The sequence below is a fragment of the Carassius auratus genome, chromosome 4, assembly GCF_003368295.1.
Source record: "Carassius auratus strain Wakin chromosome 4, ASM336829v1, whole genome shotgun sequence".
NCBI classification, from domain to species: domain Eukaryota; kingdom Metazoa; phylum Chordata; class Actinopteri; order Cypriniformes; family Cyprinidae; genus Carassius; species Carassius auratus.
Window position 1 is genome coordinate 27086824 of NC_039246.1, and position 21637 is coordinate 27108460.

At 37.8% G+C, this 21637-nt stretch overlaps 1 protein-coding gene and 1 pseudogene across 1 annotated transcript in view; both read left to right on the forward strand.

The window, feature by feature from the left end:
- The first annotated feature begins 593 nt into the window (after positions 1-593).
- Positions 594-9688, forward strand: LOC113064610 (zinc finger protein 800-like; annotated as a pseudogene).
- A 936-nt stretch (positions 9689-10624) lies between these two features.
- grm8a (glutamate receptor, metabotropic 8a) overlaps positions 10625-21637 on the forward strand; it is a 156938-nt gene continuing 145925 nt past the window's right edge. Inside the window, exons 1-2 of the mRNA XM_026235441.1 lie at positions 10625-10706; positions 12788-13583. Coding sequence (XP_026091226.1) covers positions 13077-13583 — 507 coding nt within the window. The 5' untranslated portion in view covers positions 10625-10706; positions 12788-13076. The remainder of the gene's footprint in view (positions 10707-12787; positions 13584-21637) is intronic.

The window sequence follows — 21637 nt, forward strand, 5'->3', positions numbered from 1 at the left end:
AATAATGTATAAAAAAATTTTCTTTTAAATCATCCAAGGGGACATAAAAATGTCCATAACTGAATCATCCAAGTAATGCGTGAAATACTCTGACACACACAAAGCAGTTTTGTCTGTTGATCGATGCTGTTGGGATGTTCAGAGCTCTTGATTATGATGATCATTTCAGTACATGTCGAGGCTATTAGAGTTGTCAGCACTTCTGATTGTTTATATAGGACCATAACACCATAACAAAGTATTCAGATTAGTGCTTTATTGTTGTTTTGATTGTTTACATTTTATCATTGGTTCATCCCAATGTTTAATGTCTTGTTACAGTAAGCAATGACATCACATGAGAATCACTGTTTGGAAAAAGACAGTTTCCATCAGCTGTTATTTTTTTATGATAAAGTATAATGCATGCGTCATATATTTAGAGGTTGGTGTCAACATGAAGTGAACATATGTTCATCTTTCTTATTTTATGTGACAAAATACACATTTAGTGTTTGGTTATGTGTATAAATGGCATGCATTTTGGAATATGTAGAGCGGGATAGATAGATAGATAGATACAGACTGATCTTCTATTAACTTTTAAATGTGCTTGTCATGTAGAAACTCAGTGTTTGTCAAGACTGAGAGCTTATGTTGTTGTTTTTCAACCAAACTCCAGCAGAGGGCGACTCTTAGAGAGCTTGCTTAAAGAGATACTGTCATCATTTACTCGACCTCGTGCCATTTCAAACCTGTTGGACATTAGTTTTTATGTAGATAATGAAAGCAGATGTTTATCAGATGTTCATGCTGCTCATTTCCATTCAGTAAAGGTTGATGGTGACCAGAGACGAGACAGAAAATAAACAAAATGTATTGCTTGTAGTTGGTTTAATTAGGCCAGCAGTTGTCTAAGGATTTTGAAAGCCATTGAAAAGCACACATCTTATTGCATTGCAGTGTCTGTTGCTGCTGCATTTGAATAGCATTGTGTCAGTGAGTGGTGTTTGATGGCTCTCTTTACATGTGTGAGTATTGAGTGTGTAGGGTCTTTTACAGGCAGAACATTTACTGGATGAAAGACATCTGAAGTAGGACCTTAAACAACCAGTGTGTTTTTATTCAAGGGCAAACTAAGTATTGTAAAACGGACAAGGATGGAGAAAAGCAGATGCATTTCAGTGCAAAGTTAAAATGGACAAACTGACAGATACAATCAACATCTACAGTACAAAAAGTATAAAATTACATGCAACATTTTTTACAGAAAATAAGTCGCACTTGGTCAAAATTGCACTGTTAAAGAGCACCTATTATGCAAAATCCACTTTTTACATGGTGTTTGGACATAAATGTGCATGCAATTTAAATTTTTCTGTCAATCCACAACAAGATATTTAAATTGAATAGTATTCAGAATAAAAAAAAAATAAAATATATATATATATATATATATATATATATATATATAAAACAAACATAAATGATACAAATGTATATTATTTAAATGCACCACCTTACAAATAAACTTGCTTTGCACACTTTTTTGTGTTTTGATGTTAATTGCATGATATAAGTTGCTTTGGAGTAAAAGTGGCAGCTTTTACAACATGTAAAAAACCTGACACATTATACATTCATAAATTCAGTTTAGTAATTTAATAATTCTGGTATTATAAATGAAACTAGATTTAATGTTTTTTTTTAATAGATCATGCTTTAAATGCTCTCTGCAGTACCGTTTAGGGTTTGGCATGGATGTTTATTGCTCTGCGGTTCTCTCTTTCTCCACAGAGACACATTTAAGGTGGTTCAGAGATGGAGGACACCCCAGCCAATGAGAAGTCTTGTCAGACGGATGAGGTCACCGTAGAGGGCACTGTGTCCGGGCCTGACCATGCGAGCAAGACACTAGGTAAACTTCCTTTTTCTGCCTGTTTATTGAATCTTTGAGTACTGCATGTAATACTTACTAAATGCTTCTTGACCATTGGGATCCATTCTGACCGGCACACATGAATGGATATAATCCACACAAGAGTAAATGCATTTTAAAAGCGGCCCATCGTCTCTGATCCTTACCTATTAGAGGATTACAGCAAATTCCTCCACGGCCTGCTATTGTCCCTCACTCAGTGGGGGTCACTAGAGTCTGTGACCCTTGCTGTGGAGAGGTCATGCCCCTCCCCCTCAGCTAATTCCTGTAATGGAGGATAAGTTTACACATGCATACATAAACTAGTGTAACTTGGTGGTAACTTACACTTCAGGTTACGGAATCAAGCAAAGTTCAATTGTCACATGTTTTTAATCAAGTAATGATCAGCTTCTTATAAATTAATTTGGCCTTTATAAAGATTTCTATCATGTTTATAATTGTAGTATGATGTTGAAATGAAAGTGTTTGTGGGGGATTGTGACTGAAGCATTGATTGAGTTGCTCTTTGCCTCATTATACTGGGAGGTCAAGAGGCCACGCCCCCTGTGATGAGGTGTGGGTTCGGGGGAGTGGCTTGAGGTCTGTGTGAGAGTGATAGGATGTAGCAGTGTCACTTCCTGTACACGTCTTCATGCTTTGTTTTTACTAATGGTAGAAATTAATTAAAATCTCTTAAATGCTTTAAAGAAAGTGTATTAATTAAAATTCCAACATTAATTTTAAAAATACAAAAACTAAAATAAATGAACAAACCTTTTCCATATTATAATGAAAGAAATATAAACTTGTTTAACTTTTTTTTCTATTCCATTGTGGTTTTCCTTTCATATTTCCAGTTTAGCTGATTTCCCTTGTCTGATCTCAGCAGTTATTTTAGTATTATTTATATACTATATTATAGTGTTCATAAATATTTTAATAAGATTTTATTTTTACATTTGCAGTTTTATTTTAGTAATTTCTTGTGCTTTTAGGACAGTTTTGCTTGTTACATCTTTTAAATGTTTTTTTAATAATTAGTTTTTTTTTATTCCAGTTTTTATTTTAGTTAATTTGCATGTATTTTTGTCTTTTTTATATTTTGAATTGGATTTTATTTTTTAAGTTTTCATTTTAAATTTAGTTTAGGATTTAATTTGTTAGTTTTTTTATATTTAGAATTAACTTTGGTTTTATAGTTATTTTAATTTCAGTTTTAGTCATTTTTATGTTACTTTGACTTTTTTGTGTAATTTTAATTTTAGCCTAGGTTTTAGTTTTTTTACATTTTGAATTGGCTTTTGTTTTTATGGTTTCTGTTTTCATTTTAGGAATTTGTGTCAAATTTTTCATTATTATTTTAAACTAGCTTTATTTTTATATTTTAATTTCAGCTTAGTAGTATATTTTTTTTATTGTTTTGTAATTTTTTTATCAGTTTTCTCATATTTCTATATAGCTTTAATTTTTATTCCAGCTTTGGTTTTAGTCATTTTAGTACTTAAACATACTTATTTTCAATTAGTTGCCAAGGTAAAAAAAATTTATGTTCAAATGTATCAACTTTTAAATGTATATTATTTCTGATATACTTACCATGAAATTACCAAATAATTTAAATATTTTAAACGCTTTTATGTATTACTATCTGCAAAGCTAGTGAGTCGATCAAGTCTTATTTACCAGCAAAAAAAAAATCTTGTGTGTACAGAAAGAACTATTTAGTGGAAACTGATTCATAGATCATCTCACCAACCCTTTATAGCACAAACATCAGTCAGCAGTGTTCAACCGCAGAGCCCTAGATTGATTCTGAGTGTTGACTGCCACCTCCTCACCTAGCCGTCCTGACATTGGCAAATTTCCGGCCGTTCCTAAAGGAAATTCCCTCACACAGTCATAAAACACCTCCAATATAAGGTGAGTCTCTGAGGGCCGCTGTAAACACACCGCTGGGCTTTGCTGGCTGATCCAGCCATAAATTCACCAACACCCCCATCATCAATCTCCGACTGATTTGGTCGCTTTATCCACAGCTGTGTTCATGCCCCATATCTTCACACACGACTGATTTTTTTTCACCTCCTCATGTAGGGAAGAGTTATTGTCCTCCACTGTGTAGCTGGTGATGGAATATGCTCTTTTAGAGTCGTTTAAGATAATCTGTTCTTTAAAATGTCTTTATTTCTAAGAAAATATATAAAGTTTTGCTTGTGCATACCCTTGAGTATGAGCAATAATAATACTATTGCTATTGCAAACTCCACTAATAAACGTCCTTTCTGTAATAGTCTCCACAAACTAGAGCTTCATTAATCACCACCTTGAAATATTGGCATGCATAACCCAAACCGAAGAGATATTATCCGATTCATCCAGTGGAAAAATGGAGATGTGTGTTAAATCAAAGCTTTTGTTTCAGAGCCAGACGTTTTGGCAAAGTGGCAGACAGTCGCAGGCAGCGGCCATCAATAATGCAAACTTTAATAAAAACTCATTTAGAAAGCGCAAGCTGAACCTCTGTATGGATATGACTCATATCTGCGAGATCTGCCATGCAAAACATACTGAGCACAGCAGCGAACTAGACTTCAGATCATCATTTCTGTATAATGAGTTTGTCTGGTGAGGATTATTCAAAGAGATTCAGCCTGACGGAGTGTTAATAAGAGAGATAAGCAGCGTTATAACTGAGGTGCATGATTAATCGGATGAGTTTTGTGCATTTAGGCTATACTAGAGTTTAGAATCATGGTTTATGCAGTTTTATGCAAATCTGTTGGTTTAAAACAGTTTTGAACATTTCAAACATCTATGTTGTAAATAATTAATGGATATACTGTAAGAATACACTGTTTTTCTATCGCAGTCTATTCCACCGAACCCGGAGATCCTCCTCTGCTACAAACACCGCTGCTAACCTCCAAATCTGGCATCCAGCAGATCATTGAATGTTTCCGCACAGGTGCTGTGTCTGTTCACAATGTGTTACCTAACTCCGTTTCCTCTCTTAATGATAGTAGTAGACTGATCCGTTAGAATACGGTTTGTAGTATGTATGTAGTCTAATCACTGTCCTCATGTGCTTACTTGCAGGTACTGCACATCTGAAACACATTCTCCTCAAAGAGGTGGACACAATCTTTGAATGTAAACTCTGTCGCAGTCTCTTCCGTGGCCTTCCTAATTTAATCAAACACAAGGAAATGTATTGTTTCACTCGAGTGCCTGAACCTGATGGTTAGTACAGCACTGCATTTCTACGTTTCATTCTCTCCTGAAGAGAGAACATTTCATTGACATATAGCAATAAAGCACAATTGATGATTGTTGATTACAATTCTGCTTGATCATAGAGTTGTTCATAAGTTTTTATCAGATTGGCTTCAATATAAGCTGTTTTTAGACTTACAGAATGTTTTATAGCACAATGACCTCTTATATATCAAATGACCGAGGGAATTTTGATTTCCCCAGCAATTATGCTACTGTACCTTTAAGACTTCTATATGTTAATTTGATTGGTTCAACTTAACATATTTCACCCTGCCATTAATCACGGTTTGTCAAGTTGTTGTATACTGTATGCTGTTATATAAATGTGTGTGTATATATATATGTTATAGTGTATCTACATAGTAATCTTTTAATATATAATAAGGAATACAATTTTTCTGCAATATGGCCCCTTTAACTAAGGTCTACTTCTGGTTCCAGGCCTTTCTGGAGATGGCAAGAAGAGCATAAAAGAACTTCTTGAAGCTATCTATCCCCGATCTGATAAAGAGGAGTACATACTGAAACTGGAGCCCATTGCTAGCAACCAGAATGCTGTGTACCAGTACCTGTCCAAAGAAGATAACCTGCCCCCTTCATCTCCGAGCCCAAACCACACCACCCCAGAGAGCTGGAGACACTACCACTTCAACAACCAGGAACCGTACATGGAGGAGCTCCAGTTGGAAGAAGAAGAGAACAGTTTTATTAATGAAGAAGATATGGGTGAGAACATGAAGAAGGGAGAGGATGATGTAGAGAAGGAGCCTCAGGATAGCGAAGAACCTGAGGAGCCAACAGAAGAAGCATGTGACAAAGACCTGACCCCCTGCAAATGTCTAATTTGCAACAGGACGTACCGGGTTCGAGGCCACCTTAGAAGACACCTGTGGACCGTACACAAGATTGCATCTTCTGGCTCCACAACCAGCTCCAGTGATTCCACGTCCAGCTCCAGGAAAATGGCCAACGGTAAAGATCCAGACAATCCCAACACCAGTCCCAGCTCTTTTTCTGACACCCAGAGCCCCAAGGAGGACAAGGTCTCATCCAAGGCTCAATTCTCCATAGGCTTTGACTATAAGGCACTCTTCTGCAAGCTCTGCAGGCGGAGCTTCAGCTCCATGCAGAACCTGGAGAAACACATTGAGCTGCACACGGATAATGGCACGGACTTCTTTGTCAAGTTTTACTGCTGCCCGCTCTGCCGCTACAAGACACGGCGCAAGAGGGACGTGTTACGCCATCTCTCAGTGCTCCACAAGAAGAAGTCCAACTACTTGAGCAGGATCTCCCAGTCGCTGGAGAGTTACGCCGTCAAGAAGCCCGCGGAGGTCGTGTTGAACAAAAAGAGGAGACAGTTAAAGGTCGACAAGAAGAAGTGAATGTCCACCACGGCCACACTTCACCATATTTGACACGCAGGAACTTGCCTTCGAAAGCCCCTGGCATAGTGGGCCAAAAGACCTTGAAGACCAGCAATAAGAAGCATCAAAGCGAGGAGGGGACTCATAACAAAGAAATAAAGCCTAGTAGCCCAAAAGGGGGTGCTATCAAGAAATCTCTGCATGTGTGCAACATCTGTGGGCAGAGCTTTAAAAAGACAAGATACCTCGGGTTGCACACAAGAAGCCACCTGAAATCCACAACCAGGAGCGCAGGTATCAGAACAAGATCCAAGGTCATGCTTTGGTGAGTTGTGCACTTCACAAACTCTTTCAAACCCTTGTGAGTTACCTTGCAGTCTACTTCCTCCACAGCTACTGTAGTTCCTTCTAGAGCAGGATACTAATTGAAACGAAGCCTCATGAGTAAATAATATGGAACGGTCTTACTAGGGACCCAGCTAACAGGGAATATTCTCAGAACGTTTTGGTAATGTTCTCCCCAAGTTATGAACAAGTTACCTGGTCTTTAATAGTGTTCTCAAAACGTGTTCTCTTCACAGAAGAGTTTTTCCTGAAAACGTTTTAGTTGGATGTCCATCGAATTGCTTCAGATGTTACTACTTTCAGAGTTCGGAACGTTCAGAAAACATTCAAAAAGTAACATTCTCATAATGTTAAAGGATGAAGTGGAATGTTTCTTTTACATTCCCACACTCAAGAAAAAAAAAGATTTGTAAACATTTAAAAAAACTGGATGTTTTGAGCATTCCGAGAACATTCAGAAAAAATATTTTAATAATTCCATAGGAATGTTAGTAGAAAAAAATTGACTTCCAGTTGATTCTGGTTGAGTTGGACATTAGCTTGTTGCTAAGCTAACAACTACTTTCTGGAGCAATACATAAAGTAAAGTATTGAATAAAACAGACATTTTTCCTGCTTTGTTCACCAACTTTCACTTTTCAGTTAGCTCATTGCAATAAATTCTGCAGTTGACTTCTTGGCAAAAGACATAGTTCTGCCTTCGAATTTGATCAAAACATCTTAGAAGCCATATAACATCATCACAGTGCATTCTGCAACTGCCTTCTTTGCAAAAACTGTATGCAGTTCTGCCTTTGAGCAGACTAAAACATTTCAGAAGTCAACCATGTAATGCTAAGTACCTACCTTTAGTTTAAATCCTGATGCTTAGTTTGGAGGGGCTTTTGATGCTTTAGGTAAGCAGCTCACTAGGTTGTGTGCAGCAGTTTCCTGTTCTCTGTACTTCGATGGTACACAGATGGTGTGTTGTAGCGGGAGAAAGGAATTGTGCTTTGGCTGGCGGAGTGCTACTACAGCCTTGTTGTTAATGTATGAGAGAAATCCCAGGGTGGACTTCCTGCACGGAAGAATGAAGCGTGGATGCCACAGCAAGGCCCCGGAAATTAGTCCGCCCCGGTCTCACCTCAAGGTTTAAAGAGCCCTTGGGGTGCGGGTTGAGCGGTGAGGGGGGCTTCTTTAAGAAGCAATTAAGATAACTCACCCGTGTCCTTGGAAACAGCGCTCGGCTCAGCCAGGCCGTATTAATCATGCCGTCGTTCTGTCACAGGACCGGAGAGATGAGAGAAGCTCTCTGATCTTCAAATAAGGGTGACAGAGTTGCTTTGAGTATACATGTCCATGCTTTTTTCCCTCATAAATGCCCTCCCTGTGGTAGAAGTCCATATGTCAGTCTGACAGTTAGCATTTCACTGGTTCCTCTGGGTCTTAGTCCTTGTATTTGTCTCTGGGTTGCAATTAGTTACATGTAACATGAACACACATGAAGGCTGGATTACCTCCCGCTCCCAGGCGACATGTGACAGAGAGTTGCTTAAGTGTTTGTACTGAAGCCATCCAGCTGCTCACAGTCTCTTACACTTTATCATAGGGAGAGGTACTATATATATATATATATATATATATATATATATATATATATATATATATATATATATATATATATATATATATATATATATATATATATATATATATATTGAACTGTTTAAATCCGTTTAACCGACCATTAACTTACAGTGTACTCCGAGACACTTTAAAGAATATCATGGTATCTTCTCTTAATGTGGTATTCCCATGTCTGAGACATCATGCGAATCTACAAATCCTTGATAATGTTATGATAGTATTTTGTGTTTCCTTCTGTCTCTCTTTACTAGATATCTTCTGACAGCAAACTGGACTTGCAGCATCGGTGGAAAGACATACTGGACAGTGAGGGTCACAGAAAGAAGATCAGAACCACTAAAAAAGTCAAAGAAACATCGCTGTACTACAAAAAGTTAACAGAAAAACTTGGGGCATAAGAAACCCTCAGAAACGTGTGTGGGTTTTTAGGAGCTTTTCCATTGTCCGTACAGTGTAACGGTACAGTATTTTCAGCTGCACTCTTATTAACCATTTATGAGGGCTTCTGACCACTCTCAGATATGAGAGGAAATACATATGCTTTCCATTGCCCTGCTGCCATCAATAAGATTTGACATTTCCATCCAAAACCAAGTAGTGGCAGGTTTAGCCTCAGGAGGAGCTTCAAGGCACACGTGCTCTTGGCGAGATGGCATTGAACTCCTGCAGACAGCAGCTGAACGTGGGCTATTGACACCCATCAGGCTCATTGGTATTCAGTGCAGTCATATGGAGTAAGATATGGATGTCTGTCTTTTCTGTTACTGAGAAAACACTGGACACTGAAGACCACTAGAACGTCTACTTCACTTATATTAAGGGAAAGGGATCTTTTATGTTTGAACAAGCACATGCTCTGGAAAATACAACCAGTTGTCCTCATATGAACTGCAGGCAAATGTTAAATGCTTGCTATGAGAATTTTTTTTTTTAGTTTCCTTATCGCTGCAGTTCTCAGATTAATTAGTCTCCTATCAGTTTTAGATGCTTTTTTCATTGTATTTCTCTCCTGATTTGGCTGTTAAGATTTTAAAGAAAGGTAAACCGGTCTTCACAAGCATTCACTGTGCAAATCTGTAGATCCATGTTTCTTTTTAGCCTTCCGGTGGCTTGACGGATTTCTCCTTGTTAAAATGAATGTATTGACCAACAATAAACAGAGTAATTGACTGTGCATTAATATTTTTTTATTTTATTTTTAAGTAGCCTATAAAGGCATTTCGCATGATCATATAACAGGATTTCCAAACCAGAAGATTGTGATGTAACTAAACGAGGTTTGTGAGTTTTCTTTTCCATTAAAATAAAGGTTTTACACATCAAATTATTCTGATTCTATATATCAAATGAAACTTTAAATGTATTACTAATTATGTTTACAGAAAGGCTAAATATGATTAAATCCCGAAGAGTGATGTAGTAAATAATTGAGGTTGTGCTGAGTAGATTGGGAACCCGTGTGGTGAGTGAGCAAGTGTTTTTATACCACTAGAGGGCAATAGTGAACTATTTATAAACCAGCTATCCAACTGCATTACAGCCAAATCTGACATTTGCCAAAATCTGTTTTACTGTTTGGAATAACAAGTTCAATTTGGTCAGATGTGGCTTTGGTTAGTAGCAGATGGTGAGTCTAAAATGGCTTAAATAATGGTTAAATATATAAATAGTATTTGCCACTACACATTTAAAATGGTTAGGAATTGTTTGCATTCAGACTCATTGAATTAATAAATCGAATTAGGATAATTTAGAGTGCATCCAAAAATCTTGTGTAAGATTACACAAAACATAAAAATTTGGTCATATTTAAACGAATTATCATTCAAAACCGTTGATTAATGCAGTTTCTAGAGGTAGATAGTCTGTTTATGTTAATGCAAAATCCAAAATAATGTTAGCATCTTCACATTCCTGCGTTTACCCTCTCCATTTTTACTGCACTTCTGCGTCTATTTTTGTGTACAAGAAGGGATGTTCCCTTTATCATTCTGAACAAACGTTCCTGAGAATTTTCCTTCTGAAATGAGAGCATGTTTCATTTAAGATTGCATGTGATGCACGGAAGAGAGAGGGTGTGTGTGAGAGTGCGAGTGAGTGAGAGAGCAATCACATTCACACAGGGAGGATTCTGGTGATGCGCTCGCTGTTCATTTCAGCACCACAAACCAGCTTCTGAGAGCAGAAAGAAGGTAAGATCTCACATCTACTGCACTTTCATGTTGGTATTCTTTAAAATGCTATTCTTGTGCTGCAAGAATTATAAAATACGGTTTGAAATGCTGCTCATGAATATCTTTAGAGTGCGAAAACTCAGTAATCTAATTGATAATTGTTTTATTGTAAAACGTAATGTCACAGTTGGTTTTTTAGAGCTTGTTTGTGTTTTATAAGATGGCAATAGTTACTTAAAAGCACTTTATTGGTTCAGAAAAAAATGCGCTTTTAATGAGACCATTCTTGCGCATTCGTGATGAAGCTATATAAAGAATTAAATGAGAATGCAGAGGCTGTGTTGATTAGACTGTGTGAATCATTGCATTGCATCAAAGGAATGTGCATTAATGCACACGCACGCATGCATGCTGCTGAATCATACAAAGGGACTGTTGGGTTTGTACAATTTATTTCTCTCATAAATTCTGAATTATCAACCAGAAATGTGCGTGATTAATGTATATAGGCTGTGAATTTTTAAACATCTCATGTCTTTCTCACGAGTTGCATTTACAGTCTATAAACTCAAAATTGCACGCAACATTGTTATACGCTTTACAGTTGTAAGAGAGAGAAAGAGCTCTGGATTCTTATGAGACAGGTTCTCCTGGTGGAAATATAATGGCATCTCCAGTAGAAGATGGTTCTGCTTGACACATACTGATTCGTGCAAATTAAAAAGAGAAATGGGATACACTGCGTCTGCCAGGGTAATAACTCCATCTGTTTCTGATATAACGACAGAAGAGAGGGAACTACCCGAGCTCTCATATAGGGATTAATTCGTGCAAACGAGTAGAATATTAGGCTGAAACAAATCCAATTATGCATATGCACATATACTATCGTATATGCAAATGCATTAGATTCAAACAGGCAGTTTCTGCACTCGAGAAACCAATGCGCACTGGTCTTCCCCAGAGATGTGTGGAGTAGAAAAATGGAATAGTCATTAGAATAGAGCTGTATAGAATACAACAAAACTGAACGGAGCCATTTAGAATACAATAAAGCGATATAGAATCATTAAGACAGAACGACTCATTGTTATGGAGTGGGAAATGTTGATTTTAAGGTATAAGTCCACAGTAAGATCCAGGGGAAATGATGGGATTTTTCCCGCTTAATATATAGTGTCTGGGATAGTATGGGAATTTCAGTGGCATTTGTGGCTCACCAGGAGTGCAGAATCACACTCGGAAGTGTGCAATGGACTTCCTTTACGTTGCAGAGTGATGCTCTTGGCGCACGGAGGCGGCAGATTGCGCAGCATGTGTCTCGGAAGCACAAGGTTGTGCGTAACGTAACGATGGCTCTCCAGTGTAGAGTGGAGATGTGGGGGTGTTTCACAAGAGGTTCTCTCTGTCTCGACTCTCTGAACTGTCTCAGTTGTTTGATGTGTGCCAACAACAGTGTAAATGAGCAGCTTTCATTTTGGAGCTTAGTGTGGTTTGGCTAAAATGAAAGAAATGTAGATTGATGTTGGATAGCCCACAGGGAAAGACAGAGTGCTATATTTGTACCAAGAGCATAGACTTCTCCAGATACATAAAGTTATTTTAAAAACCATAAATAACCAAAAATATAGTTTATATTATCAGTAAAAAGTAAAATTATATCAATTACTGTCTATCTGCATTGGCCCAAATTTTTATATCTGTAAATTATATAAAAAAAAAAAAAACTTGTGAAGATCAATATGCCATTATTATCATTGGTTACCCTCTGTCCCACTCCATTCCACAAAGCGGAACTGTAAAAATCAACCTGACAGCTCTATTGTCCACAAATATACACATTTCCTCTCACTGCAAAACGTTTTTGGTTGTCTATGCAAATGTTAGAGAAGACGGCGCTTGATTTATTTATTATTTTTTCAGTGAGGCAGAAATGAAAGACCAGACTGAGCTCCAAATGACTGTGATGTAATTTCCTCCCTGTCAACATGTCCGTGTGTTTGATGAGTTTGCTTTGTTGCTTGCATATATTGTGCCTGAGTCATGTTTGATTTTATCTTTGTGCAACGACTCATACAATTTTTTTCTTTTTTTTTTAGATGCTTCTGAAGATGTGAGAGTTTTGGAGCTTGATTTGTAAAAGGCTCTTGTTTGACATTTTCGCGTCTCCTTATATCACCGGTTACTAGTCACATGGCATGTACACCAGACATTTTTGCCCCATGAAAAATTCCTGTGGTCACACTTTAAATGGTCAGAAGGCACAACTTCAGTTTTGAAATGGGCATGGACGGTACCGTCCGTCTGCTGCCGCATTAGTCCTCAGTCCCACCACCTGGAGTTTTTGGACCTTTATTTCTTCACATTGTCCCCAACGTACCAGTGGATATGGATCTTGTACGCTTAAGTTGGAATCAATACCAGATCCTCGTCTTCCTCTGCTACTGGTTGCCAGTCTCCCTCCAGCGAGTGGAGACACCACCTGTTGAGTATGCCCACTCTATCCGTCTAGATGGCGACATCATCCTGGGTGGCCTGTTTCCGGTTCACTCCCGGGGTGAGCGTGGCATTCCCTGCGGGGAGTTAAAGAAGGAGAAGGGTATACATAGACTGGAGGCAATGCTTTTTGCCATTGACCTCATCAACAAAGACCCAGAGCTGCTGCCCAACGTGACGCTGGGGGCCCGTATCCTGGACACCTGCTCGCGGGACACCTACGCCCTGGAGCAGTCGCTTACTTTTGTACAAGCTCTCATTGAGCGTGACGGTTCGGATGTACGCTGTGCCAATGGAGACCAGCCCATATTTGCCAAGCCAGATAAAATCGTTGGAGTCATTGGTGCGGCCGCCAGCTCTGTCTCCATCATGGTTGCCAACATCTTGAGGCTTTTTAAGGTAAGAAGGCTAAACTTGTTCCTCTTGGGATTGGAAGTGGGGTTCATACTCTGGTTCTTGTCAACGATGGATGTTGTGTAGTGTAGTGAACAATAAACAGGGCTGGATGAAGAAGGGTGCAGGCTGATTCCTTAAATCAAGACCAGACCAAGGATCTAATCTTTTAAGATGTGGAAGTTGGGAGTAGTCTGTAAGTGTGGTTCAATTGAGACCAGCCCATATTTGCCAAGTTCAACAAAATTGCTAAGATCATTATGACAAATGTGTCTCCGTCATGTTTCCCAAAATTATGAGGCTGTTTGTGGTAAGCAAAGTTACATAAGAGGTCTAACAATGCCCTTCTGGGGACTGGAAATGTGATGAAGTCTGCAGCTGTTGTGGATGGGGTTACAGTGTCATGTAGTGCTTAACAATCTGGGCTGGGCTTTGAAACCTACAATCAAGACCAGCCCATATTTCCCAAGTTTCATGGCAAATGTATCTCCATCATGTTTGTCAAAATTATGAGGCTGTTTGAGGTAAGGAGGGTTATATAGGAGGTCTAACATCGCCCTTATGGGGACTGAAAATTGGGTAAAGTCTGCAGCTGTTGTGAATGGGGTCACTGTGTAGGGTTGTGCTTAACAATCTGGAATGGGCTTTGAAAAAAAAATGTAGACAGAAAATACAATCAAGACCAGCCCATATTTGCCAAGTTCAACAAAATTGTTGGGTAATCAGGACAAATGTGTCTTGATCATGTTCACCAAAATAATGAGGCTGTTTGAGGTAAGCAGAGTCCCATAAGTGGTCTAGCCATTGCCCTTAAAATGGTGGTTATTAGCCCAATTTTTTGCTCTTTTGATCATGTAAATTGTGTGTTTACATTCCATCTCCATTATCACGAAACCTGCAAAACGCTACAGAAACGGCTCCAATCATGGTGACCTCCATTCATGGTCATCGGCATTCATAAATGCCGTAAAAGAAGACGTCACTGCTGTCTGCTTCTGAGTTCCTGTTCCTGGTGCAAGTGCAACCAGGAAAACGGCCTGAGGGACAAATTGGTTCTCTAGGAACCACCATGCTGACTGAGTTTCTGGGACTATGCGGTTCGAAAGCCTTTATTTTATGATGCTGTTTAAGGTATGAGCGTCGATAACAGTACCTTCACACGGGGCATTGATGGCGATGCTTAATGAAGGGTGTGTTTAAAGCTTGGTGCTGACACGACTTTCATAGTGACAACAGCCAATCAGATTACTTTCTGCCTGATTGGTGCTTGAAAAGTTGAACCTCTGCCATGAGCATTGGACCCAACCCGATGTGACGGATCCACAATTAATTTTGGCGATGCTTGATGTCACTCTATTCAGAGTAAACGAGAGGCGTTTATGCCAACACCCTATTTGAATGTACCATAAGTGGTCTGAACTAGCCCTTCTGGGGCCTGTAAATGGGGTGTAGTCTGTAGCTGTTGTGAATGATGGTTATAGTACAGTGTAGGTGTGAATAGTCTGGGCTGAAAAAAAAGGGTGTAGATTAAAACCTACAATCAAGACAAACCCATATTTGCCAAGTTTGACAAAATTGTCGGGTCATAGTGGTAGTGTAGTGTAGTGGTTAACAATCTTGACCAGGAGCCAAAGGATTGCAGGTAAAAATGGCATAAGAAGCAATACATGGCTTTTGTATCCTTGAACAAAGTACTTAACCCTAGGGTGCCTGGGGGTGTTGTCCTCTTGTGCAAAGCAAGTCTCTTTGGATAAGTTTCTGCTAGCTTACTTTCTAAGTCTTTTCCAGTTGCTTTTTGAAGTAGACAAGATCTTCATAACCACAGGTGACCTCACATAACTTCTGTTGTCTGAAATATGTTGTGACAGAGTGTGTGTGTGCATGTTGGCCTGGAAGAATATCAAGGCAGGATGATTTCGTAGAATGATGCCACCCAAATTCTATTAGAATCTAAATCTACGTCTCCCTACCCAGCAGGAAGATCACTGTTTCTGAGCAAATATGACTGCGAAATGAACTCTGGCATTTTGCTATGCTTGTCAGTGGAAATTAAGGGAACCAGGGGGCTCTTTTTCTGCTGTTGTTTATGGATGTAAACAGCTAAAGTTCAGCAGTGGCAACCTCTTACAATCTAGTCTTCGCTAGAAGAACACCGCTTCCAGGAGATTCTAGGAATCCGATAGGGATGGGCTGCATGTCCCATAAGGAATTATATCCATATCTGTAGACTGAAATTGCCTCTTGACAACAATAGATTTTTCCTCGTTCATGTTTAATAAGCATTCTAAATAACACTTCTGGCCGACTGCTCATTGTAGTTGTCAAAGGGAAAACTCACGGCCGCCCTGTGCCAATTAACCACACAATGTTAATGAAATTCTCTGCTGTTTATGCCACACTCATTAGCTGACCGTGATTTAACTGATTGATGTAGACATGTGCCGAACGACCCATCCGCAGTAAATGACGCATGTCCCATACTGCAAGCACAAATATTTTTCTGTAACACCATGTCAGCTGTCAGACTTTGATAAGCAATCATGCTAAACACGATTAGAAGAGACATTGTCTTGGGTGTTGAGCAAGAAAATGTGCATGCGGCTGTGTATGTGCTGGGTCTCAACAGGAATGCCACTTAAAGGCCTATGAAATGCTATGGTATTAGATACAAAAAGGGCACTAGAGTGAACGCTATTGAATTTGAAATGGCTGGCTTCTATGATATTCCTTCACATCAATAGTCCTCCATTATTATTTATGAGAATCTGTGGCTTTATCCCTTCGGCGTTTTTTTTCGGATGTTCAGAAGCATTGGATGCAAATGTATTTGCTTGCTAGACTACAGAGTTTCGAGAGTTATGGGCTGTGGCTCATTTGAAACCAGATGCAGTCTGACACTTGGCATCACAAACGGCATTCATTTCCACAGCGAGTGTGTCAAAAGTTCAGACTAATTATCCAACGATCAATGCTTAATACTTGAAGCGGTTCAAATGAAAGTGTTTTAGCACATTAAGTTACAGATGAAAATGATCTTTGTGTTTTGTTGCAGATAGAAATTTAGCGTTTTCGCTTCATTAGCAAGTCGATTTAGATAAAACAGTTTGCTAAATTGTTAACTGTAAATAAAAGGCAAACCAAAGAGCCTACTTTCCATGCCTACACTCCTGAATTGAGTGGTGAAAACTGACTTGTATTGAAATGGGGGTTTCATGACACTTTAAACGGCGCGTTTAAACATGTAGCTCTTGATAAGCTTGCCTGCGATGTGTTTAGCCCCAGTCATTCATTTAGCCTCTGAAAACACTTGTGTGTATGTGAATGGCAGTATATGAGATGTGCTTGCATCATTGTGAACAGCGGCTCATGCCAATGCATAGTGATTCTGAATGGGACAGATGGAGTTCCCCGGCAGAACTCCTGTTTAGGTAATCGCTACAGCATTAGCATGCCTAGTAAGAGGAGGGCCACAGGCTGTTAGTCCCCTGATTTCCATTCCTCTGACGGTCCCCGCGCACTGCAGGTGCAATTCAGATGCAATTCATTGGGGAGGTGATTTATCAGGGCAACCCTGAGTCTTACCACATGAGATTTCTGAGTGAAAGAGGAAGGGCTCATACTTACTTACACATAATGCCGTTGTGTATTATATTGACTGTAAAATGTAGTAAGTTGCCTCCCATTCTACTGCCTGGCTTCCTCGAAGGTAGCAACCTCACACAAGCATCTGATTTGAAGTGCACTGGCACACAAATAGCATTACTTATTAGGATGCTAAACTAATAATGTGGTAATAAGCAAAATGGCTTACACCTTAAATGCACAACACATGAAAACTGAGAAAAACCTTTTGGGATTGCTTTATCTGCAAGTACTTGTAAAGCTGGCTTTGAATTGGCAAAAAGAAGATACAAGAGAAGACTTATGATGCCTATAAAATCAATAGGTTCACTAGGTTTTGGAACAGATTCCATTAGTGCTGGTGGGAAAGTGAGTTTGGTTGCTAATTAAGATGATTGCTATGGCTTTGATGAACTTCGGGTGTGAGAGAGCTTTTTAATTCAGCCTGTTCTTATTTATTAAACATGTTTTAGCAATATTACATGCATTGCCAAACAATCGGCATGCATATTCATGAAGTCGGGCCCCAACACATTCAGATTGAACTCTTTCAAGAAATACTAAAATAATAATGATTTTGTTCTGACTGTAGCAATCATTTATTTGTAACACAAAAGCTGTGAAACTGGAGTTTCCATGTAAGTGCATGTAAACATTGAGGGAATTTAAATTTTATGAACTCATTAATTGTGCAACATGGCTGTTTTGTGTGTGGATTTTGAGAGAAAGAGGAAACACTTTATTGTTGGTTTATTGATTTACTTGTCAATCCTTAAATTTTTTTCCACATGCTAACATTATTGTTCTGATTTTTGCAAATAGCAAACTACTAGGACTCTATTATGACAGATAGATTACGTTTATGGCAGCTTTTAGCGAGACTCGTTTCACTGTTTTATCTTAGGTGTGAGTAAAAGGGGTCTGGATGGTTTTGACGGCAATGTGCAAAATACGGCTGGATCAATAGAGCATCAGTCACAATTGTGTTGAAACACACCAACCTTTGTGCTTCTGAAAGCTTGATTCAATTACAAGCCACAGGCATTGAGATTACTTGTTTATCCAGTAGCAACATGTTGCCCTGTCCATTCAGCCGTGGTGGCTTTTACTTGAGGTTTTGCCCAGATGTAAGAGAATAAAGGTAAAATCACGTCAGAGTCATGCTGAGAGCTAAATTGGCGGGTGTAAATGTTTTTTATAAATTTGCTCTGCATCTCAGATTGAAGTTAAAGAGAAAGACTTATGTGTCGCATTTCAACGAGAACAGCCTGTAAATTATGAATCGATTTTGTGCTTCATTACTCTAGAAAGACAACAATTAGATTAAAATGTAATTAACCAACAGATGCACATTATGTTGTGTTGAGTCAGCGAGACCGTTATCGTTAGTCTCTGTGTGTTTATGTAAAGGTCAGAATCAACTGCGCTCTTCCGTGGCTTATTTAGACCACGAAATGCGCCATGGCATAAATCACTCGCTTGCCACTGCGCTATAATGGATTGTGTAATGAAGTTGGCATTTTCATAAAGTTAATTTCACGAGATGTTTTTTTTTTTTTTGCAAGCTGAAAATCATTTGCATTGAAGCATGAGGCCAACAGACCTTTGCACCTTCCTAAATCTATTAAGTTGCATCTTCTTGGCTCGAACCATCTGTGCAGGGCTGAATGCATGTTTTATGCTATATATATATATATATATATATATATATATATATATATATATATATATATATATATATATATATATATAAAATGCCGGAAATTAAATGTGAAAATGCATTTATAAGCATGTGGTAATACCTACTTTTTGAATAATCCAGTGAATTTCAAAAGTGAAATTTACTTTGCAGCATTATTTTCTCTCTATTCAAAACTATACACTCTTAAATATGAAGGCGTCTTATTGGCATCTACTCTGTTAAATAATGCTGGGTAGTTTCAACCCAACTTTGAGTGAAATATGGACTTCACTGAAATTTTTCAGTGAAATGTTTTACTCAAAAGTTGTATGTATGTCCATATTTGGCCCAAAACTGGGTTTAAATAAAACAACCCAGCATTTTTTTGAGTGTATGAATGTCTATATTCCAAAAAGGTTCTGTGTAAAAACAAAGGTTCTTTAGATTATTAAAAATTATTACAATTAAAGATTATATTTAAAAAAAAACTTAACTCTTATAATTCCTTACTCTTAAAAATAGAGGTTCTATACTGTCATTGATGGTTCCATGAAGAACCTTTAACATCCATGGAACCTTTCTGTTAAACAAAAGATTCTTTATAGTGGAAAAGGGTTATTTAGATTATTAAGTCCTTAACACTAAGAAAAATGGTTCTCTTTAGAACTATTCATTAAAAGGCACTTTGAGGAACCAAAAATGGTTCTTTAGTTTGAAAATAATAAAGGTTCTTAATTGACACTGAGGCCTCCATGAAGAACCTTTAACATTCAACAATCTCAAAAATAAAGGTTGCAATTTTTTTTCTTGCAGTGATGCCATAGAAGAACCATTTTAGATTCCTCAAAGAACTTTTCTGGGAGCAGCTCCTAAAAGAACCATGTTTTTCTTAGTGTGAAGAACATTTTAATAATCAAAATAACTTTTTTTCTATTATAAGAACATTTTGTGGAATGTAAATGTTCCATGGTAGTTGAAGGTTCTTCACCATAAATGCAGATAAATAACCTTTATATTTAAGAGTGAAGGAATGTTTCCATTCCACAAAAATAAACATTTTAGGTTTTTAAAAAATTCCTTGCAATAAGAAAAAAAGTTTTTTTTAGGAACTGTTCACTGACATGTTCTTTAGGGAACCCAGAATGGCTCTTCTTTGGCTTCTCCCTTTTGAAACTTTGTTTTTAAGAGTGTAAGAGCTGATATTTCTATAGTTGTGCTGCATTCAATGGCATACTCCCTCAGTCTTATGGCTAAACGTACTCGTGGGCCCTCAGGGACTTCATTGTCAGACGCAGCCTGCGGCGCACAGGTTCAGGTTGAAGAGCGTTGGCTCTCAGATGCTGTGCTGGGGTGGAAACCTCGTGAGGATGAGAGCGAGGACGAGTGGGCGAGAGGCCATGGGTGCCACTTAACCATTCCGCCCGTTGATTTCCTCCATGAACAGAATTAAGAGTGTGATAATGGACTCGAGTAGAAAACTGACAGCGAGCCAGAGAGATCTCATTAGACACAACCACACACACAAATACAGGGTATAACACAGGTTTATTCAGGTAAAGTTCAGGCCTAGGCTCTAAATTTCCTTCCTAGTAAAGGTCAGAACAACAAAAGGCCCAGAAACAACAGTTTCAAGAGTATATTGTTGGAATGAAATAAGAAAAGTGCATTTCAGGACAGCTCATAATATATTTTTCAATCTGGCAGTTATAAAACTTTGTGAAAGTAAGACATAATGAATAATGAAGAGTTCCAGTAGTTTCTAAAAGCCTGCAGGTTTGTCTGTACAAAAAAAAAAAAAAAAAAAACATTTTGTACTGTAAAAAAAATCTTTTTTTCAATGAATTTTGTTTTTAAACATTTTTTAAATATATATTTTTTAAGGTGGAATACTGTCAATTTTAGGTTTTGCAATTAAAACCTATGGATTACCATATAATTTTTAGTGAAAAACAGAATGCATAACACATCTGATTATATTTTAAATCGTAAACCGTTTTTAAAAACTTTTTAATTTTTGTAAATGAGACAATATATCTTTACATTCCTTCTTATATATATATATTACGTGTTTGAATGATTTATTGTACTTATTAAAGTTTTAGAACATGAGTGTATTTTGAAAATATTTATGTATTTTTGTAGTTTTTATTTTACTGTGTATAACATAAGTTAAACATGAATATATATATATATATATATATATATATATATATATATATATATATATATATATATATATATATATATATATATATATATATATATATATATATGTATTTATTTATTTTCATTTATTTTGTATAAAATGGATTTAAACAGTTTTTTTACAGTGGGAATCACAAAATACTTCAATTACAGTTCAATTCAATACACATTTTGTAATAATTTTTACAACACAAGTGCAAAGCAGTATTTCCATTTTATAGCTTTTACAATCATCCATTTCTTACTCAGAGTGGACAAAATATTACTATTCGATAAAAAATAAACAGCTATCACAATAGTGAGCAATAGATAAAATAATAAAATGCATGCGCGCGTACACACACACACACACACATGCATTACTCAGTTGAACAAAGTGCTTATATTAGTCGGCATTGTTTGTACTTGGATGTCCATTTGGAGCAGTAAGTCTGGAGCACTCTGGAGTCTGTTGTGACTGCTAGCGTAGCGTCTTAGCTGCCCACAGTGAAGCCCATTGGGACGAAGCAGATGAGTGTGAAGTCTGGTGCCTGGCTGAAAATGACTCCGTGAT